Consider the following 18,788-nt stretch of genomic DNA (forward strand, 5'->3'; position numbering starts at 1 on the left):
TAGAAAGCGAGAGAAAATTTTACCAAAACCAGAGGGAGATGGACCTACATATTTCTTTTTGTGTTTTTGTGATCATGATGGATTTCATTAAATCCTTCATTAAAACCATTTTTACAAAGAAAAAAATCATTAAAAAAAAAAAAAAAAAAACAGTGTCGGAATGAAACAACATAAAAAGTGGAGATATAAAGATAGAAGGAAAAATTGGAGTGCAAATATAAAAGCTCCTAACATCCGGGTGGGAAAAATAATAAATAAAATCTTAATAATGGTAAATCTATATAAACCTAATGTAATCATTCAAATGTACACGAGATAAGAGAAAATTTTTAAATGACCAAATCATCCCTTTTGAAATGACCAAAGTAGGATTTTTTTTTTTCCAAATTTTAAATCCATTAACTCTTTTATTAGGCCATTTTTACTTGTTGGATTACGATTATTGCCAATCTAGCATAAAAATTATAAATATAAAAATTGATATAGTTTAAATTTAGTTGATATAAATATATAATTTATTTTTAAAATTAGTTTTCATATGATGCAAATGTTATTTTTAATTATTAATTAATTATGTATATTTTATTACACTTTTTTTAAAATTAACTTTTAAATTTTTAAAAAAAAAAAGACTTTACAATATTTAATAGAGTCTTTAGAATTAAAGGTTACATTAACAATGTTTTTTTTTTTTTTTTTTTTTTACTATGTCAACTTGACATGATATTAAAATAAATTCATCAAAGATATATATTTTTTTACTAACAATCTATTTTTCCAACGTGTTAAAAAAAATTAATAATAAATAAAATCATTAAAAATGTTTTTATAGGTAATAGCAGTGGTAAAGCCACTCTTTGGCATGGAGGGCCGTGGCCTCGTAAGCTTTTTGACTTTTTCTTTTTTTAGGTAGTATTTTATCTTATCTGTATACATCACCATTTTATGCAAGCATTTGTTAGCCTAATATTAGTATAATATACATTTTAGAGCTGCTTCTGTGTAGCTAATAACATTCTCTAACATTGTTAATTATATTTTTATAATCAACAGAAACTAGAACTTCTACGATGTCCAAAAACCAAAACACTCATCTAAATGTTCTTTTTAAAAATATTGTACAAATTTTTTGTAAAATTCAACCAATAATTCTTTTGTGTTATTAAAACTTAAATTATTAATAATAATTTTCACTAGTAAATATTATTTTTTTCAAATCCATAATTTGAGTCTATATGCAATGTGCCCCCCTGGGTATTAGGTATGAAAAACATATCCATTCCTTCTACTTGAGCATTCTCTACATTTTCCATAATGGAGAGGACCTAATACGAAAGCATTAGAGATGGCCCAAAATTGAAACTCAAAATAAAAATCTTCATTCTAAACTTTCCATGCAAGTCGCTAATCTGTTACTACACACATTATCTAAAAGTGCAGTAACCAACACTTTCTCAGAGAGAAAAAACCAAGGCACCTTGACAAAGCTTCGCTTAAACAAAATCATGTTCCTTAGGATTAATCAGTCGCCATGAATGGTATAACGTTCCCATTTCTTTGTTGGATCGTATATCTGCAATTGATAAGGCATAAAGAGAGTAATCAGGAAACATAGGAAGGAAGCATGGTTAAACCTGCATATTGCACTTGGGCACATATGCCCAATACAGTAAACTAGCATTCTCAGGTCATTCTCACCATTAAATATGCCCAGGTTAATAATAATTAAGAGAAATCGTAATAACACAATTTATAAGAACAAATACTATTTTCAAGAGCTTAAATTGTTAAGTATGCGCATCAACACCAATTTATATTTAGAGACTACCCTGCACATGAAATGACGCAGAATTTAAAGTTTTAGGTGCACTTTGAAAATGAATTACTACTAATACCAACATATTAAAAAACTACACTTCTCCCACAGATCTTTTAAGATATCTACCAACATTAGTTTATACTCTTATAGTAGTTATGCTGATTAGTTGGTTATATGTGGATGTTGGGGAGAGAGAGAGAGAGAGAGAGGCGCACCTCCCATCTCGAAGCAGGGAAAATGTGCTTGTTCTTCTCATACCAATGCCTTTCAACAACCTTTCCAGCATGAGACTGACAAACAAAAAAGTAAAGAACTTGATCCATTATCAACTAAAAAATACAATTGCCAATCTCACATCACAAATGTTAACACTTATAGGTAATAAAAAAAAAATAAATAAATAAAATAAAAAACCATAAAAACAAAAACAAAAATCCAAAAAGCTTAAATCCACTGGCTGATGAACCAAGTTTATAGGGAAAAAAAAAATATATATATATATATATATATATGTAAAGTGCTATGCCAACTATCAAACAGGAATTTGTAATTCCAGGCTTTTCAAATAGGAAGGCTATACATAGGGTCCATCTACCAATCAAATTCAGCTCATTTTAACTGTCTGTGATTTACATTCACACATCAACCTTAAGCCCTAATTAACATGAGGCTTGGCTTGACCAGGCAAGCTAAAATCTATTACAGACACCGCATTGTCATAATTAGCAGAGAAAACCACCTATATAATCTACAATAGTAGCATTTCATAACAAGCTAAAAACTGGAAACTCGATCAACAAAAGGAATGAGGACAAATGCAGTTATGCACTTTTTGAGCAAGCATGTTTAATCTGTGCAAAAAGGCAGACAGATGCATAACTCGATCAACAAAAGGTACAAGGACAAACGCAGTTATGCACTTTTTGAGAAAGTATGTTTAATCTGTGCGAAAGGCAGACAGATGCATCGATGCACAAAATTACAATTGATAGTAGATAAATCAAAAACACTTCAATGAAAACACCAACATCAGATAATGCAAAATAAGAGAATATTTATAATAGAGAAAAAAACAGCAAAAAGAAAGAACCCCCTATAATAATAACACCAACTCGGAAAGCACGCTTGTTAAGTAAAACTTAAATCAGGAGTACCCAATCTCAGTAACACATACCCCAGATGAATCAAATACACATCATATAGTTATTGGCCGTTAGAGCTTGTGCTCCAATTTTCAACATTTGCCATAAGTATTAATAATGGAATAGACAGATAATGAAAAATGAAAGAGAATATACCTCATCTTTCTCTATCGTTGCATCAGCAATTGTTCGTACATCCTCATGCACATCAAAGTGAAAAAGCTGTGCATAACAAAAAGAATAATAAGAAGAAATAACCTATACTGAGTGCGGCCCATAATACATTTTACATTAATAAGTTCAGTTTCATATTGAGAGAGAGAGAGAGAGAGAGAGAGCATAAGAATAAGATACTCCATATAGATAGCACTTTACAGAGAGGAACGAAAAGAAATAGGGAGGGATTGGGAGGGGGGGGAGGAGAGAGAGAGAACAGTACCGGTCCACTCTTCCCCCTTGCCTTGTTAACAATCAGCTCATAGAAACTATGCTGCTGTAATTACAAAAGAACAGGTGATACAAGTTTAGTTAGCATAATTACAATACAGCTTACTCCAGAATTGCTTTTTTTTTTGGGGTTCAAAATTGTCTTACATGTGGAATGATGAGATCTTCTTTCACATAAAGCAAATTCTCTACAGAGGTTGTCCGAATCTCTCGAAACTCAGGAGCAAGTTGTTGTTGAACAGCTCGAAGAAACTCTCCAATGGTATCACCCTTCCGTGCCTGGTGGTATCAAGAGGATATAAAGATAAATTGACCAAGCACTTAATAAGCACTTAATATTGAAAACAAGAAAGAATAATCAGCAGAAACTTTATAGGTAAGGCAGTTTTTACTTGCCTGGATCACTCGCCTATGGCCTGCTCCATCCCAATAGCTGTAAGTGATTTCAAGTGGCTCATCTGAAATTAAAGGATAAAGTTAAAATCATAACAAAATTTTTCTCACATTGCAATAAAAACTGAGGTAAGAAAGCAGAATTACTTCGTATCCGCTCCTGCTCCAGTTGCCATTGTCTACATAACCTTTCACGCGCAGCTTGTTCCTCAGCCTCACGCTCACTGAAACAACATCCTCATCAACCCTACTCACATGTTAGTACCAATAACACAACAATAGAGAGAGAGAGAGAGAGATATAGAGAGAGACATCACCTGTCTGGCAAAAAGCTAGTTTCCACTGTGGGGTCTTTGCCAAATTTTCCTCTCCCAAATTTAACTGTGTCTTTATTTTCTGCCAAAAAAGCATTAGAGAAACTACTTTGTTAATATGGAAAAAATAGAGAATAAGCAATGATGTTTCTAACATAGGGCATCAATATAATTGTACACACTAAATTATGAGTTACTGTCAAACAATTTATTGATATAAAATTTTCACAGAAATAATGTTATTACAGTCAAATTTCAACTTAAGCACCATATAATTCACTCATATATATACATATATATATATATATACATACTCGATGGAAACTATCTTTATACCTTTTCATTCACATGCATGCATGCGTGCATGCCAATTTCTGTTTGAAACTCTGAATTAAGTCAAATACTATTTAACTAAGAAAAGGGTAGGCTTTGATTGTTTTGGAGATGGATTACAAAGTTAAATTCAACAGATATATAGCAAAAGGAAAGAACAGTTCAAAATCTACAAATCTACAAATTCCTAGAGTTTGATAGAACATTATATGGTGCTGAATAGAATATATAATACAGCCGACATCAAGATGGACTAGAGTCGAAGAAAATATCACTTTATACACAAACTACCATACGGGGATCACTAAACCATTGAAAAATATTCAGAAATGCAGAAAACAAGAATGCTTACCGTTTTCTCCATCTTCCTCTTCGCTTCCATTCTCAATGTCATCAGTGAATGACAAACGAGAATTCCCCTTTATCTTCCTCTTTTTCCGCTTTTGCAATTGTAGCTCCTCCTCTCTAAAATATGAAAAGCAGCAAAACATAAAAATCGAACACCAGAAGAAATCAAAGAAATTAAACAACCACTTTAATTTCACAAATTTAACAAAGTGGAAGTGCCATGTTTCAAATACTCACTCTTGTTGTAGCTTCTGAAGCTTCTCTTTCTCTTCCTCCTCGATTTTGGTCCGAATGTTAACTCTCTACAACACAAGTTAACAAAAACCACCATTAAGAACCTAATGCTTTTAATTATCATAAAGCTTAAAAACCCTAGCGTATAGAATAGTAAAATTACCTTCTCAACATATTCCTCCCTTGTAACCAAACCAACAGTTTCCTTCTTAAACGCGGTCTCAAGGATCTGAAATACACATTGCGGAAGAAACAATTCAATAAGCAAACAGTACCAAAAAAAAACCAAACTGTATATATATATATATATATAAATTTGACGCATATTCTTTTTCCTTTTTTTCATTTTCCTCCGGTTTCTCAGCGTCCAAACACTTTAGTGAGACAGATAAAAGAGCGAAAACGAAACCCTAGAATTGCTAAAGCCAAAAGAAGATAAGCAAGGAACCCTAAAGGGATGTACCTCGGAGGTACTGGAGCCGAATTGAAGGAGACCGGGCTGGCCCTTATCAGAGGCGGACTTGGTCTTGAGCTCCTGGATTTTCTGGCGCTCTGCTTCTCTCTGCTTCTCGAGCCTTCGGATCCTCACGGCGTCTTGGGACGTGCCCACGTACCCGTCTCCCATGCCCGACATCTTTCCTCTCTTTCTCTGTCTCTACCCTTCCCTCCCTTGCGATTCAACGTAAAACTGCGATTGCAAATTTATTATTCTACAAATTTATACCATCAAGTTTTTTTTTTTTTTGTCTTTTCATTTATTTATTTTTCTAATCTATATTATATGTCGGTTTTATTAATTATTATCTTTAAAAAAAAAAAAAAAACTAATAGTTGGATCTTAATTGTTTATTTTATTTTTTTTGTTTTAATCCATCTATACTTTTTTTTTAAGGTTAATTATCTATTGACTAGTTTTCTAGCCCCAAAAGAAACATAAGCTTATTTGATTAAGATTATAATTTATTTTATTACAGTGAAATTAATTTAATTTTTGGAACATTAATTTGTTCTATTTCTTCTTTTAGTATTGTATTTTATTGAAGCGTATTATTGAAATCTAAATAAGTATATAAATGGAATACAATGTTAACTTTAACAATAGTTTCGTTCATTAAAAAAACAAAAAATGTTAACTTAAATAATGTAATAATATAATAAAATATAATATTGTCAATTGATGAGCAAATAAACTTTGAAATTGATTATCCAATTGTGCTTTTTAGGATAAGACTTATTTTTCTTAAAAAAATATTATATTGTAACATTTTAATTGTTATGTCAAAAAAGTTAATTGTGTGGTAAATTTCAGAAAAATGTATTTTGTAATAAACTAAAAATTATTTATTGATACATTCGGAAAGGAAGGAAAAAAAAAAAAAAAAGACCAGGGAAATCGTTTATATATACATTTATCTTATGTTTATCAATTTTTTTTTTTTTGATAAAATGTAGAATATGTATAATATATTTATCTTTTGATTGCAGAACCTGGGGATTATGAGTAATACGTTACAAATTAGATATTAAATTTATTATTTAAAGAGTTATAAACTTTTTTTTTATTAAATTAAAGAGTTATAAACTTGAAGTTATACTTTTATATTTTATTAAATTAAAGAGTTATAAACTTGAAATTATATTTTTATATTTTTAAAGAAGAAAATGAGATTAAAAAAATACTATAAACCATATCAAATATATATATATATATATATATTTTCTTATTTTGAGAAATTGACTATGATTATTATTATTATTTTTTGTGCATTTGAGAAAAAAATTTTTTTTTTTGAATATTCGTTCAAATTTTCAATTAATAAAAATATTAAAAAATATATATTCAAAGTTTTTGATAGTTTTTATCAGATAAAAGGATTCGGAATCAAAATAACGGTAAATAAGGTGGACTACGGCCAAAGGTTTTTCTTTTTTTAAGAACGACTACAGCCAAAAAGATTAGAAAGCGCAAGACGACGTTTGTTTTACAGAAGCAGATAAGCTTTTTTTTTTTTTTTTTGCAGGCTCAAATAGCAATCACAGCACAATTCGGTGGTGAACAATTTTGGAAATTCCACACGTTCTCTATAAATGGATCGGATCAAAGATGAAGCTTTGATTCCCCCAAATTCATCACCATCTGAATTTCGTCAACTCCCTTTGGATCCCCACCTTCTCTCCAATCGCTCGCAACCCAGTTCAAGGTTTCTTCGCTTTCCCTGTATATGAACTTGGTTTTTTCTTTCTTTCTTTCTTTTTTTTTTTTTCAATTTATTTGATTCATTTCTTAAGGTTTTATTTTTCTATTTTTTACATTTTATTGTCTATGGAACCAGAATTAAACCTCAGCTTTTTGTTTTGTAATCAGCTTATGGTCGTATTTTAATTTGAAAAGATTGACTTGTAAGAATTGAAGCACGCAAATGTGTGAATGAAATTTTTGAAGTGTAGGATTTAGCATTAAGCATTTGGCCACGGTCGCTTTGATAAGTTAATCCATTTGGCAATAGTTTTGCAAATTCTTTGTTGTTCTAGGAAGGCTTAATGAGTGCAACATTTTCATGGAAAAGGTTCCTTTTTTGACCTCAAATAACGTGTTCTAGGAACATTTTTAGTCTATTTGATTTTCATTGCGAACCCCCCATTTTCTGTCCCCAGGTTCATTTGTGTACCTCTTCCAACATTAAATAGCAAAATTGTTTTTGGGATTTTATACCTCTTTAGTAACACATTATTTAATAGTCCAAGAAGTGGTGCATTTGTATTATGCAATTTGTTTTTTGGCAAAATGCGTGCATAGGGCCTTTTTGGTAGTCATTTTTTCTGTCAGATTGCAAGCTAGAATTAGAGAATTGATGGATTAACCTCTAATCAAATTCATAATGTTCTCCTTGTATTATTGACTGCAGCCAGAGGGCTGAAGGGGAAATCAAGGATTGTCTAGCTGCGAGAAAGACTCAGAAAGCTGACCGGGAGAAGTTGAGGAGGGATCGACTAAACGAGCAGTTTGTTGAGTTGGGAAGTGCTTTAGGTATAATAGAATGTCTTCATGCCTTTTTCAATGATGCTGTTCTAGATAGCATGTACATGTTGTATGCATGTACATTGTTAACAAATTATGTAGCTCGGGAAAGAGAACAACCAAAAAGATCCATTTCATGAGCTTAGTATATAGTTGACATGTTATTAACTATATATGGTTGTATTAACGATAAATGGTTGTCTAAGTTTTGTCTGAAACATATCCATGACTTGGCATATATTACACTATGTCTATCAAGCTAAAATAAATGCCAGTGGTTTAAAACACCAACTGATAGAATTTTAGAAGACTTTGTTTATTGCCTGGAAAATGTTAAATTTCCTGACCACTTGGAGTTAGTATTGTTTGGGAGAATTTGGGTAAAGAATCTCTTATCATATGGAGTAGCCATTTTGGTCCCCCCAATATGTAAAGCCAGATGTAAATATGTATGAATGAAACATTGAAAGAACGATCTCATGGTATCCTTCACGTGATATCGGGTCATTAATTGGTGAACAATCTGAAGGAGGAATTTATTTTTCTAGTTATCATGCTTGGGATGTAACTGGGGAGTTTGTAAGTTTTTGATTGATTTTTCAGATTTTTATGTCACACTATTGCACTTGCTTTATAATTTTAGGCAAGTGTGTCCTTACTGTTACTTTTTATATGTTGCGTGTTTGTGGCTCTTTTCCAACTTTTCTTCTTGCCTTCTGCACACATGAATAGCAGACACCTTTCATTCATTTGATTGTCTATAATAATGCAGATCCTGACCGACCCAAAAATGATAAAGCAACCATTTTAGCTGATACAATTCAATTACTGAAGGATTTGACATCACAAGTCGACAAACTTAAAGCTGAGCACGCTATGCTTACAGAAGAATCTCGTGAGGTGATCTTTTTGTCGCTTTAATATTTGATAAATGATTTCAAATTCGAGCCTTTGACATGGTAACTAATCAGCATATTTTGTTCAAAAGAACAGTTGACTCAGGAGAAAACTGATCTCAGAGAAGAGAAGGCTACTCTTAAATCTGACATTGAGAATCTAAACATTCAATGTCAGCAGAGATTCAGGACTATTTACCCCTGGACAGCTATAGATCACTCCGTTGTCATGGCCCCACCTTCATACCCATTTCCAGTACCGATGGCAATGCCTCCAGGATCAATTCCCATGCATCCACATATGCAGCCATACCCGTTTTATGGAAATCAGAATCCAGGGGTCATTCCTAACCCATGTTCGACTTTTGTTCCATATGTAACTCCAAGCACCCTGGTGGAACAACAGTCTGCTCAATATGTATCCCCATTTGTGCAGCATGGAAGTCGATCCAATGCCTCAGGCGAGCAAGATTCCAGAAACAAGTCATCAGGAGAGAGCAAAATTGAGAAAAATGAGGATTCAAATGATATAACAACAGACCTGGAACTGAAGACGCCTGGATCTGCATCAGATCAGGTCAGCTGTAGAATCTTTGATTTGTTTCCGAAATTAATGAAGTTTGCAACCATTGTGAAGTAATTATCATATTCATTGTTTAATTATTCTATGACAACCTTTTTCCAGGAATTAACATCAGGACAGGCAAAATCACAAAAGTCTGCAAGGGAGGAAAACAACATAATGGAAAAGAGTTGTTCAAGTAGATGTTCTTCTTCCCGCAGTGTCCAGGATAGCTCATCTAATAGCATAGTTAGTGGTCGGGATGCCGATGGCTGATAAAGACATGAGGAGATAAAAAAACAGACACAAAATAGGTTCTGGAAACTTGAGTGTATATATTACATGTAAATTGTTTTTCTCTGCTATCCCTTCGTTTTTGTCCAAGTGAGCTGGCATATGACGAAGTTATATGACCTAGGTAGAGTGCTTATGATCTCATTAGTTAAAACGAAAGTAGACCTTTAGGCAGGTTTGCATGACGGTGGCAACAGTGGTTGTTGCTATTTGCCGTATACAACAAGTAAACAAAATGTTAAAAAGTAGTCTTGATATCCAATCAAGAATCAAAGATTAGTTTATGTAGATCACACCAAATCAACAAAAATAATTTTTACTCGAGGTAATAAGTTTGGAAGTGTAAGGTATGGGTGGGTGGGTGAGGTATGCCTGTATACATGGCTAAGTTTATGGTTTAGGAATCCAAAAAGGCAATGAATTATAGTTGTAGAAAAGTCCAGAGGACTTGAATGCTGAAAAAGATACAATTGAGGTGCTCTGAAAATGATCTGAGGTATGGTAGCACAGATTAAATGTCCAATAAACACCACAAGTGAGAAAAAAACACTGATGATTAGATGAACATCCAAATCCAATACCGGAATGGTATGAATGATGAGTGGCCAAAGTCCATTGAATGTTGTGGAGGACATTGAAAAATGTCAATATCATTACAGTTGATGGTCATAGACCCCTTCCTTCTCACTTCCCATTTAATATTCTAAGCAAAAATAAAAACAAAGAATAAAAATAATAATAATGAAAAAAAGCTTTGCTAACAAAAGTTCCTTCATATCCGGTAAGAAAATAAGAACATTATATGAAACTCTAAAATAGATATTTTTGCTGGTGTGTTGCGCAAATCATGGCCTACAACATGTGGAGGGATTTAGGTTTTTGCCATTTGTTTTTTTTTTTTTTTTTTAATGGGATGAATGAAATCAGTTAACGCCTATATTATGATGAAAGATTGTTCATCATAAAATTAATCATATAATCCTTGGATTAAAGTAGGAAGTTCAAAAACAACATATAAGCACTAATTCGTGCTTTTCCAAGTGCTAAAGGCCTATAAGCAATAAACTCTTAAATAGATATTTTTGCTAGTGTGTTGCCTAAGTCATGGCCTACAACATGTGGAGGGATTTAAGTATTTGTCATTTTTTTTTTTTTTTTGTTACGGCATGAACGAAATAAATTAAGGTCTTTATTAGTATGATAGAAGATTGCTCATTATAGAATTAATCATATGATCTTGGATTAAAATAGAAATTCAAAAACAACCTATAAGCACTAATACGTGCTTTCCAAGTGCTAATAAAGGCATATATATCCGCTTTGGTGCTGGATGAGGTTTTATTTGCTTAAAAAGGTGTGAAAGGAGGATTAAGAAACGCGATGCTAACGTTGAGGAATATTTTTAGAGAACCCTCTAACGTACCTCCTCCAGTTGCAGATTGCTATTTTTGTCGTTTTGGATTGGGGGTGACATAAAACTAGGAAACGACAGAAACAGACGGCTAATCCCATGATCCCATCTCATTATCTCAACAGTAATAACTGTTTTGGTTTCTACCCCAAACATTCAACAAAGTTGCTATTGCTTATATCGGTTCCATTCACTCTCTTATTTCAGTTACTCTCAAAATCAACCGCCAGAGTCTTTATCATCTATTTTTTTCTATGTTAAAATTATGTTTTCTTAAAATTGAACAAATTTCTTAATAATTTAAAATCATTGCATTTATAGTTCAAGAGTTTTAAACATATTTTTGAGAAAGAAATAAGATTTAATAGGATTAAGTAGTAAGGAAGAATGTTAGGCATGTTTGTTGTATTCCAGGTCTGGTGGAACAGTGTCTTATTAATTAGACCTACCTCCTCAACAAACTCAAAATATAAACTAATATAAAAGCAATATCACATCAATTGAAATCTAAAATAGTTGTTGATATACAAAATACAAAAATTCGGTGACTAAAATTATACAAAAAAAATAAAAATAAAAAAATAAAAATAAAAAAATAAATCAATGTATACTCGGTCGGATTGGATACACATTGTATAAATAAATAATATCCATTTTTATATAATTATTATTATATTGGGATCAATAATCATGGCATGAAGCAATTTCTTGATCAATAAATGCGATTAATTTTTTTCTTTTGTTGGGGTCCTATTGCCCTTTATATGGTCCTTCACCACATACATTTCTTTTAGATTCACAAAACTCTATCCACATTCTACATTTGTAATTTTAGGTGAAACCACGTGGCACGAGGAGAGAATACTAGGGTGTTATCCTGCTGGTGGAAATAAAGAAAGAAGAAACGACGACGTTGTGGGTTAAAAAAACAGTACGTTGTCAAAAGTGTCTTCTCGTTGAAGGACAGCGACAACCACAACCATTCAGCTCTGGATGTTATTAGTCAGATTGAACTATACCACGCGCCTCTCGAGCGCTTCGCACATACACCTTCTCATCATCACACAAATTTTTTTTTTTTTAAATTTTTTACTTTTAGATAATTAGTTCGTATACAAGAGTCGAAGGAAGACAAAGAAAAAGGCTTTTTTTATTTTTTATTATTTTTTATTTTTTTTTAATGTGGTAGTAGTAGGTTAGCTTTTGAACCGTGTATTTAAGGCTCGAGGGAAGCGCGTGGACCCACGTCATTTTTTGTGATCTACGCTTTCCCATAAACACAGTAGGGAACACCATAAGCAAAGCTTCTGGTTCAGTCTCTCTCTCCACTGCTAAGGAAGAAGAAAAAAGCAAACAGAGCAAACCCTCCTCCAAAAAAGCTTTCTATTCGGCGAGTGAGTCAGCCATGGCGGTGGCCTCGACGTCTCTAGCATCCCAACTCTCAGGTCCCAAAACCATCAACTACGCTCCAAACTTCTCAGGTCTCCGGCGTTCATCCTCGAAACTCGAGAACTTCCAATCCATGTCTTCCACACAATCTCTATTCCAACACCTCCATTCCCATCTCCATCTCTCTTCCTCTCGCAAAGGCTCCAGAGGCGTTGTCACTATGGCCGGCACCGGAAAGGTTTTTCCTTTCATTCTTTTTTTTTTTTTTTTTTTTATCCTCCCCGATCTCTCTACGAAATGAAAATGTGTTGGTGGATATTGAGTACTCAATCGTAGTTTGGCTTGATGAGATATTTGAATAATTCATATAGAGTTTCTTGTGTTTCTGTTTGGTTTCCGAGAAAATACAGGAGAGAGGAAGTTTGCAGATAGATAATGTTTCTACAATGTATACATTTTGTTCTTATTTTTATGCTATATATTTTTTCTCCATACAAATTTCATTAAACTACAATGCTTTATTTATTTATTTTTCTTTTTCCTATTACTTTCCGATCAAAAAAGTAAAAAAAAAAAAAAAAAAAAAAAAGCCTTAATTTGACCTCCCTTCTTAATATCTCTTATTTTTGGTGTGTTGAAAAGTTTAAATATTTGAGCTAAGAGTTACGTTACTAATGTGGAGTTACTGCCTTGGTTGTTCAAGTGATTGAACCTGACTCCTTTGGAAAACCTCATGCTTTTTGTTGACAGCATAAATTTGTTTTTCAGACTCAATTGGTCAGATACTATACTACTGAATATCATCCTTGGGAATGGGATTGCCCTTCACTTTTGATTGGACCTTTGCAAGATAATTCACGTTGTTTTTATCATCGTTGTTTTTATCATCGTTGTTTGTCATACGCTCTCTAGTTTTGCCGATTCTCTGGTTTGACTATTTTCTAATTGATCTTTATCATTGTTTTTGCTTGCAGTTTTTTGTTGGTGGAAATTGGAAGTGTGTAAGTTCTCTCCTACGAGAAACATCCTAATTCACTTATCTCTATATCGATTCTGGATTTTTTTTAATCTGTGAACCTCTTTATCTGTTTGTATTTCTTTTAATACAAAATATTCATTTGTGCATTCTTTCCAGGGAGTTAGTGTATTCTCTTGATAGAAGATGTAGTCAAAGCATGTTTTTCCATTATCAAATTATGTATACCAGTAGTTGTGTATGATTGTTTCCCTTTCCCCCAACTGAAGTGGTGGGGGTAAATATTTAAGGTTTGCACTAGTTCTTTGGAAAGAATTTCTTTTGCAATGTACTAAATCTAAGTAATTAATTTTTCCTCTTCCGTCCTCATGAATTAACTCTGTGCAGTTGTTATGCGCTCTCCCCCCTTCTCTCAACGCACACAAACATGCACACTAACAAACATATCTGTATGTATGTGCAACAACCATCAACCTTCCCGCCTCCCATCTACCCACCTACTTGCACGTGCACAAACATGGTTATGTTTATGTGTGTGTGTGTGTGTATATATATACACACACACACAATTAAATATACCCTATTCTTGTGCAATGTCTAATGATGGTGCTATTATGTAATCTTTAAGTGGTGAATTTTTCTTGTAAGCACATTTTGGCAATGATTTCGCGTATTCATCCATTGCTGTTGTATATACTGTATGTATCCAACTGTTTCTTATATGTTTCTAATCTATTGTGATTCAGATTTTCATTGTTTTCCTGTCAAATTTCAGAATGGCACAAAAGACTCTATTAGCAAGCTTGTGTCTGACTTGAATAGTGCAAAATTGGAGCCTGATGTTGGTAAGATAAGATTTGATTTTCAATTGTTTTTTTCTTAATTTGTAGTAGTCTAGTCGATGGCATCTCTAATCTTGTTTCAGGCTTTATTAATGATGTCTCTCAAAAATCATGAAGAATGTTCCTCGATTGATAATTAAGCTTGTGCAACTTGAGAAAATCCTTGTGCATTACATCCATGATATTTTGAAAACGCTTATAACCTTGGAATTATTTTCTATATTTATGTAGAAACATAGATATTTGATTAGTGTATGAAACATGTATTGGTCATTAATATATGGTAGGAAGTCCTGTATGCCAATTGGCCTTGGAGAATAGTGTTACTTGTACCATAGGACTTTTTGTTTGTTTAATCTTAATTTCATCTCATACTATTTAACATAAGTTTCTATTTCTTCATTTGCTTATTATTTTATTTATTGGTTTTCTTTTCGTGAAATGTACAGATGTTGTAGTAGCACCACCCTTTGTTTACCTTGATCAGGTGAAGAGCTCATTATCAGATCGGATAGAAGTATCTGCTCAGAACTCTTGGGTTGGAAAAGGTGGGGCTTTCACTGGAGAAATCAGGTCAGTTTTTCTTTATTGTTTGGGACAACATCTCAGTTTTTCATACTTTTCTTTTCTTCTGCTGAATTACTTTTTTCCGCGTAAGTTCATCTGTACTTGGATAAGTCACTTTTTTCTTCTTTAAGGATTTTTCAAAGTCTTGTTGGGCAACCTTTATTTTTTTAAGTTGTTCATGGTGCAATTACTAAGATACAAAATAAAGCCTTTTTTTTTTTTTTCTTTTCTTTTCTTTTCTTGTATTTATGCTGTTCTTCCCTGTTCATTTAACAATTTTATAAAGTTGCTAAATTTACCTTTATTGGTTTTGTAGTGTCGAACAATTAAAAGATATTGGTGCCAAATGGGTTATTCTTGGGCATTCAGAAAGGAGGCATATAATTGGTGAAGATGATCAGGTGAAACTTTCAAAATTTTGCCTTTATGGGTGGTTTCCTAGAGATTTTGTCTTGTATTCAGTGTTGTTAATGGTAAATCATAATTTTACTAACTTTGTTGCGTGCAGTTTATTGGAAAGAAGGCTGCCTATGCCTTGAATGAAGGTCTTGGGGTAATAGCTTGCATTGGGGAACTACTAGACGAAAGGGAAGCTGGAAAAACTTTTGATGTCTGCTTTCAGCAGTTGAAGGCTTATGCAGGCAAGTTTTCTTGCTTTTGTTTCTCCTTTCTATCTTACAGATATACAGCAAAGTGAGAATCCGGTATTGTGCTCATTTATATATATATACACATATATTTATGGATGTATTCAACGCGGCTCACATTGGGTTAATCTGATAGAGCCTTTACTCTATATACATTTAAGTTTGTATGTGTGCATAAAGAGAGTACTCTAGGTAAAAGAATAACTTGTTACCTTCCATAATACTGGTCATTATTATTTTGCAGATTATGTGCCTAGTTGGGATAACATAGTTATTGCTTATGAGCCTGTATGGGCCATTGGGACCGGCAAGGTGGCTACGCCCCAACAAGCTCAGGAAGTACATGCAGCCCTTCGTGACTGGCTCAAAAAGAATGTCTCAGCAGAAGTTGCATCTAAAACACGAATAATATACGGAGGTAATTTATTTGACTGCATTTCTTTTTTTTCTTTGTGGAGACATTGTTTAAAGGGGTATGTTCCTGTGATTAGGCAACAGAATACATTTGTATATATATATATATCCCAGAAAATATACTAGCAGCAGTCATTTCCTTTTTAGAATGTGGGAGAGATGGCTGTATGTTTCATGCTGAACCGATTAGTTTTTTCAGGGATAACTTAGAGCCTAGTCCAGGTCAATTTTGTCTTAGGGCCCTGCAAAACGGGAGTTTTGATGTTTGATATTAGCATTTATTACATAACTTTTCCCCTATCTAGTTAAGATAGACATAAACCAGCCAATATTGACTGCTGATAGATTGACTTTTCTTTAAGCCCCCATGGATTGGTTTGACCATGACCTCATAATAGATCAGGCTCTCTGCTTCTGAACTATTTCTTTCTCTTAAAGACATTTCAGTTTAGGTCAACTGGTTAAGCTAAGTGGTACTTGTTAGATCATTTTTGACCATGAACACTAATGATCTATCTGAATTAATCCCATTTCAGGGTCCGTAAATGGAGGCAATAGCTCTGAGCTTGCAAAGCAGGAAGATATTGATGGTTTTCTTGTCGGTGGTGCTTCCTTAAAGGTATGCAGTCTACTTCTGACTATTCTTTCTGAAATATTTTAAGGCAGGTTGAAATTATAACCAGTTAAATGGTTGGCATTTTTCCTTTTTTGATCATGACGGTGAGAAGTTTGATTTTTTGTGATTCAGGGTCCTGAATTTGCTACAATTGTGAATTCTGTGACATCCAAGAAAGTTGCTGCTTGATTATGGTGGTCTTGGCAGCAGAAGCAAATAAAGGGAGAAATGAAGCCTTCCAGTCTGAAGCATGGTGTAAGAATTGTGCGGGCCAGTTTTACTGTATGATTTTTTAATCAGTTTTGAAGTTTTCCCCTACCCATACTATGGCCATTATGTATTGTCGATTGTCAGAGTATGAGATGAATAATTGAGTTGATTACAAATATCTTCGATTAACTAATAAGTTATCTGATTTCTCTGTTGAAGCTTAAAAACATGAGCCATAAATATTTTGCAGCACAGAAAATAATAATAGGAGACTGGCTCTAGATGGGTTAAACATAACACAGGCTATGTGTAGGACCTGAACCATGAAGCTGTTCTGTTTTGGATCTTCAAACGTGTCTTGGCTTAGGGCATTATAGCTATTCCTTCTTGTCTTGAATATTCAGGCTATCGAGTCTCTCATTCTATGGGGGACAACTTGATGACAAAGTTACATGACTTAAGATCATTTTTGTGGTTGAAAGGTCATGTCTTAGGCTTCTTGTAAAATGAGGAAAGATATATACATATATATATATATAAGGAAAGATATATGGTTATAGAGTATTGCTATTTGTACTATATATAAGGAAAGATATATGGTTATAGAGTATTGCTATTTGTACACCATTGGTAGTGGGGTTATTGTTGACATGGCAATAATGGATTGGTTTCATTTAAATTCCTCTTTTGAGTTTTCGAAACTGAAAACGTGTATGACAAGATGAATTCATAATGGTAACCAATTAAATTGACATGTGGACATGTAGGGTTCACCGGTAATCTTTAGCAATGGCATGGCAAATAGCATTTTTGAAAGTTGCAAGTCTCACTCGCATCTGGTTTATCATATCTCTCCCGATTTTTCCATCCATCTCATGGGGAGACAATTGTACGTTGGAAGCTAGTTCTGAAGCCCCTAATTATCGGCCAAGAATAGTTGCCACTTGTCAAACTGAAATCAACAAGTACAGAAAAACGCTAAAAGGTGTTTATTTATTTGTTTTTGGTTCGTTTTCTTCCTACCACATGCCATTTATCAGGGTTGTACTTGGCTACCTGCAATTTCACCTTAGAAAGTTAGCCATTAGGGAATGGTAAATAATACAAATTGGTATCAAATGCTTGAGTGGGTATCAATCCAAAGTGAAAGTTTGTCAGGCATAGACCACACTCAAAGCATATATGCAAAAACAAAACTTATATCAGAAGCACACCAAAACCCTATGAAATACTATAAATTTTTTCAGTCCTCATTTCAACCTTATTGCAAAACGAGATTTACTGTGTGTGTGACAGCGAATAATGGAGTGGTTCTACACCAAGCGGAGAGGTCCAGAGTGGAAGCAGGGATGGACAAGCCAGACCCTGACCTCCATGTCTGCACCACCATTCCATTTGCTTACCATTTTCGCCATTGTCATTTTTTTGCTGTGGTTTTCTCAATACACTGGCTATAAGGCTCAGTTCCAACAGACCGCCATTAACTTCCAGCTTTTCCTAATGGTTCTGCCCCTTCTGTTGATACTCTTTATGGCTTCTTATTCCTCCGGTGGATTATTCAACTTGCAGCTTCGGCGTCCAGAGGGATCGCCTTGGGGCGTTGCCATATTGTTGTTGCTGATTTTGGTCTTACTGTCTTACCAGTCTTCGTTTCATTCCAAGTGGTTTGGACCTCTTTCAGGGTCAGACTAAATAATAGCTTATTGAAGAAATTGGCTCTGGAGCTTTATCTGTTAAGCTAATTGTGGGTTTGTCGAGCAATGTTTGTAAATTTCTGTCATTATTTCTTTCGAGTTGTATGGCGAAATATGGCTATTATTTTTTCCCTTTTTTTATTTTTATTTTTTTAAATTTTTTATGAAGAAGTTATGCATAAACAACTCAAAGCTATCCCATTTCTTGCGCCATTTTTCGT

At 33.6% G+C, this 18,788-nt stretch overlaps 3 protein-coding genes across 3 annotated transcripts; 2 read left to right on the top strand and 1 right to left on the bottom strand.

Annotated features, from left to right (window-relative positions):
• Positions 1 to 1,257: 1,257 nt before the first annotated feature.
• On the bottom strand, positions 1,258 to 5,737 carry LOC107427564 (protein XAP5 CIRCADIAN TIMEKEEPER). The gene is made up of 12 exons (XM_016037949.4): positions 5,494 to 5,737; positions 5,194 to 5,259; positions 5,034 to 5,098; positions 4,801 to 4,913; positions 4,119 to 4,197; positions 3,949 to 4,025; positions 3,805 to 3,866; positions 3,556 to 3,687; positions 3,401 to 3,454; positions 3,118 to 3,183; positions 2,035 to 2,109; positions 1,258 to 1,573 (listed from the first exon to the last, which is right to left on the bottom strand). Exons 1-12 carry the CDS (start codon positions 5,662 to 5,664, stop codon positions 1,523 to 1,525), a joined length of 1,011 nt encoding a protein of 336 aa, XP_015893435.3. The 5' UTR covers positions 5,665 to 5,737; the 3' UTR covers positions 1,258 to 1,522.
• A 1,229-nt stretch (positions 5,738 to 6,966) lies between these two features.
• On the top strand, positions 6,967 to 9,872 carry LOC107427565 (transcription factor bHLH121). The gene is made up of 5 exons (XM_048461819.2): positions 6,967 to 7,231; positions 7,937 to 8,058; positions 8,822 to 8,949; positions 9,043 to 9,522; positions 9,631 to 9,872. Exons 1-5 carry the CDS (start codon positions 7,119 to 7,121, stop codon positions 9,781 to 9,783), a joined length of 996 nt encoding a protein of 331 aa, XP_048317776.1. The 5' UTR covers positions 6,967 to 7,118; the 3' UTR covers positions 9,784 to 9,872.
• A 2,594-nt stretch (positions 9,873 to 12,466) lies between these two features.
• LOC107427583 (triosephosphate isomerase, chloroplastic) lies at positions 12,467 to 17,100 on the top strand. The gene is made up of 9 exons (XM_016037972.4): positions 12,467 to 12,839; positions 13,576 to 13,602; positions 14,353 to 14,422; positions 14,869 to 14,992; positions 15,303 to 15,387; positions 15,495 to 15,627; positions 15,878 to 16,051; positions 16,584 to 16,666; positions 16,796 to 17,100. The coding sequence occupies exons 1-9, from the start codon at positions 12,618 to 12,620 to the stop codon at positions 16,850 to 16,852; spliced, it is 975 nt and encodes a 324-aa protein (XP_015893458.1). The 5' UTR covers positions 12,467 to 12,617; the 3' UTR covers positions 16,853 to 17,100.
• The last annotated feature ends 1,688 nt before the right edge of the window (positions 17,101 to 18,788 follow it).

The sequence above is a fragment of the Ziziphus jujuba genome, chromosome 9, assembly GCF_031755915.1.
Source record: "Ziziphus jujuba cultivar Dongzao chromosome 9, ASM3175591v1".
Taxonomy (NCBI): Eukaryota; Viridiplantae; Streptophyta; class Magnoliopsida; order Rosales; family Rhamnaceae; genus Ziziphus; species Ziziphus jujuba.

What these genes read in the sequence shown, in the direction of transcription:
- LOC107427565 (XM_048461819.2), top strand. Translation starts at nt 7,119, where the DNA reads ATGGATCGGATCAAAGATGAAGCTTTGATTCCCCCAAATTCATCACCA. An exon ending in CGCTCGCAACCCAGTTCAAG is followed by an intron (nt 7,232 to 7,936) that starts GTTTCTTCGCTT and finishes TATTGACTGCAG; the next exon opens with CCAGAGGGCTGAAGGGGAAA. An exon ending in CTGGATCTGCATCAGATCAG is followed by an intron (nt 9,523 to 9,630) that starts GTCAGCTGTAGA and finishes ACCTTTTTCCAG; the next exon opens with GAATTAACATCAGGACAGGC.
- LOC107427564 (XM_016037949.4), bottom strand. Translation starts at nt 5,664, where the DNA reads ATGTCGGGCATGGGAGACGGGTACGTGGGCACGTCCCAAGACGCCGTG. An exon ending in GCCATAGGCGAGTGATCCAG is followed by an intron (nt 3,688 to 3,804) that starts GCAAGTAAAAAC and finishes TGATACCACCAG; the next exon opens with GCACGGAAGGGTGATACCAT. An exon ending in CAAGGGGGAAGAGTGGACCG is followed by an intron (nt 3,184 to 3,400) that starts GTACTGTTCTCT and finishes TGTTATGCACAG; the next exon opens with CTTTTTCACTTTGATGTGCA.
- LOC107427583 (XM_016037972.4), top strand. Translation starts at nt 12,618, where the DNA reads ATGGCGGTGGCCTCGACGTCTCTAGCATCCCAACTCTCAGGTCCCAAA. An exon ending in GCTTTCACTGGAGAAATCAG is followed by an intron (nt 14,993 to 15,302) that starts GTCAGTTTTTCT and finishes TTGGTTTTGTAG; the next exon opens with TGTCGAACAATTAAAAGATA. An exon ending in GCAGTTGAAGGCTTATGCAG is followed by an intron (nt 15,628 to 15,877) that starts GCAAGTTTTCTT and finishes ATTATTTTGCAG; the next exon opens with ATTATGTGCCTAGTTGGGAT.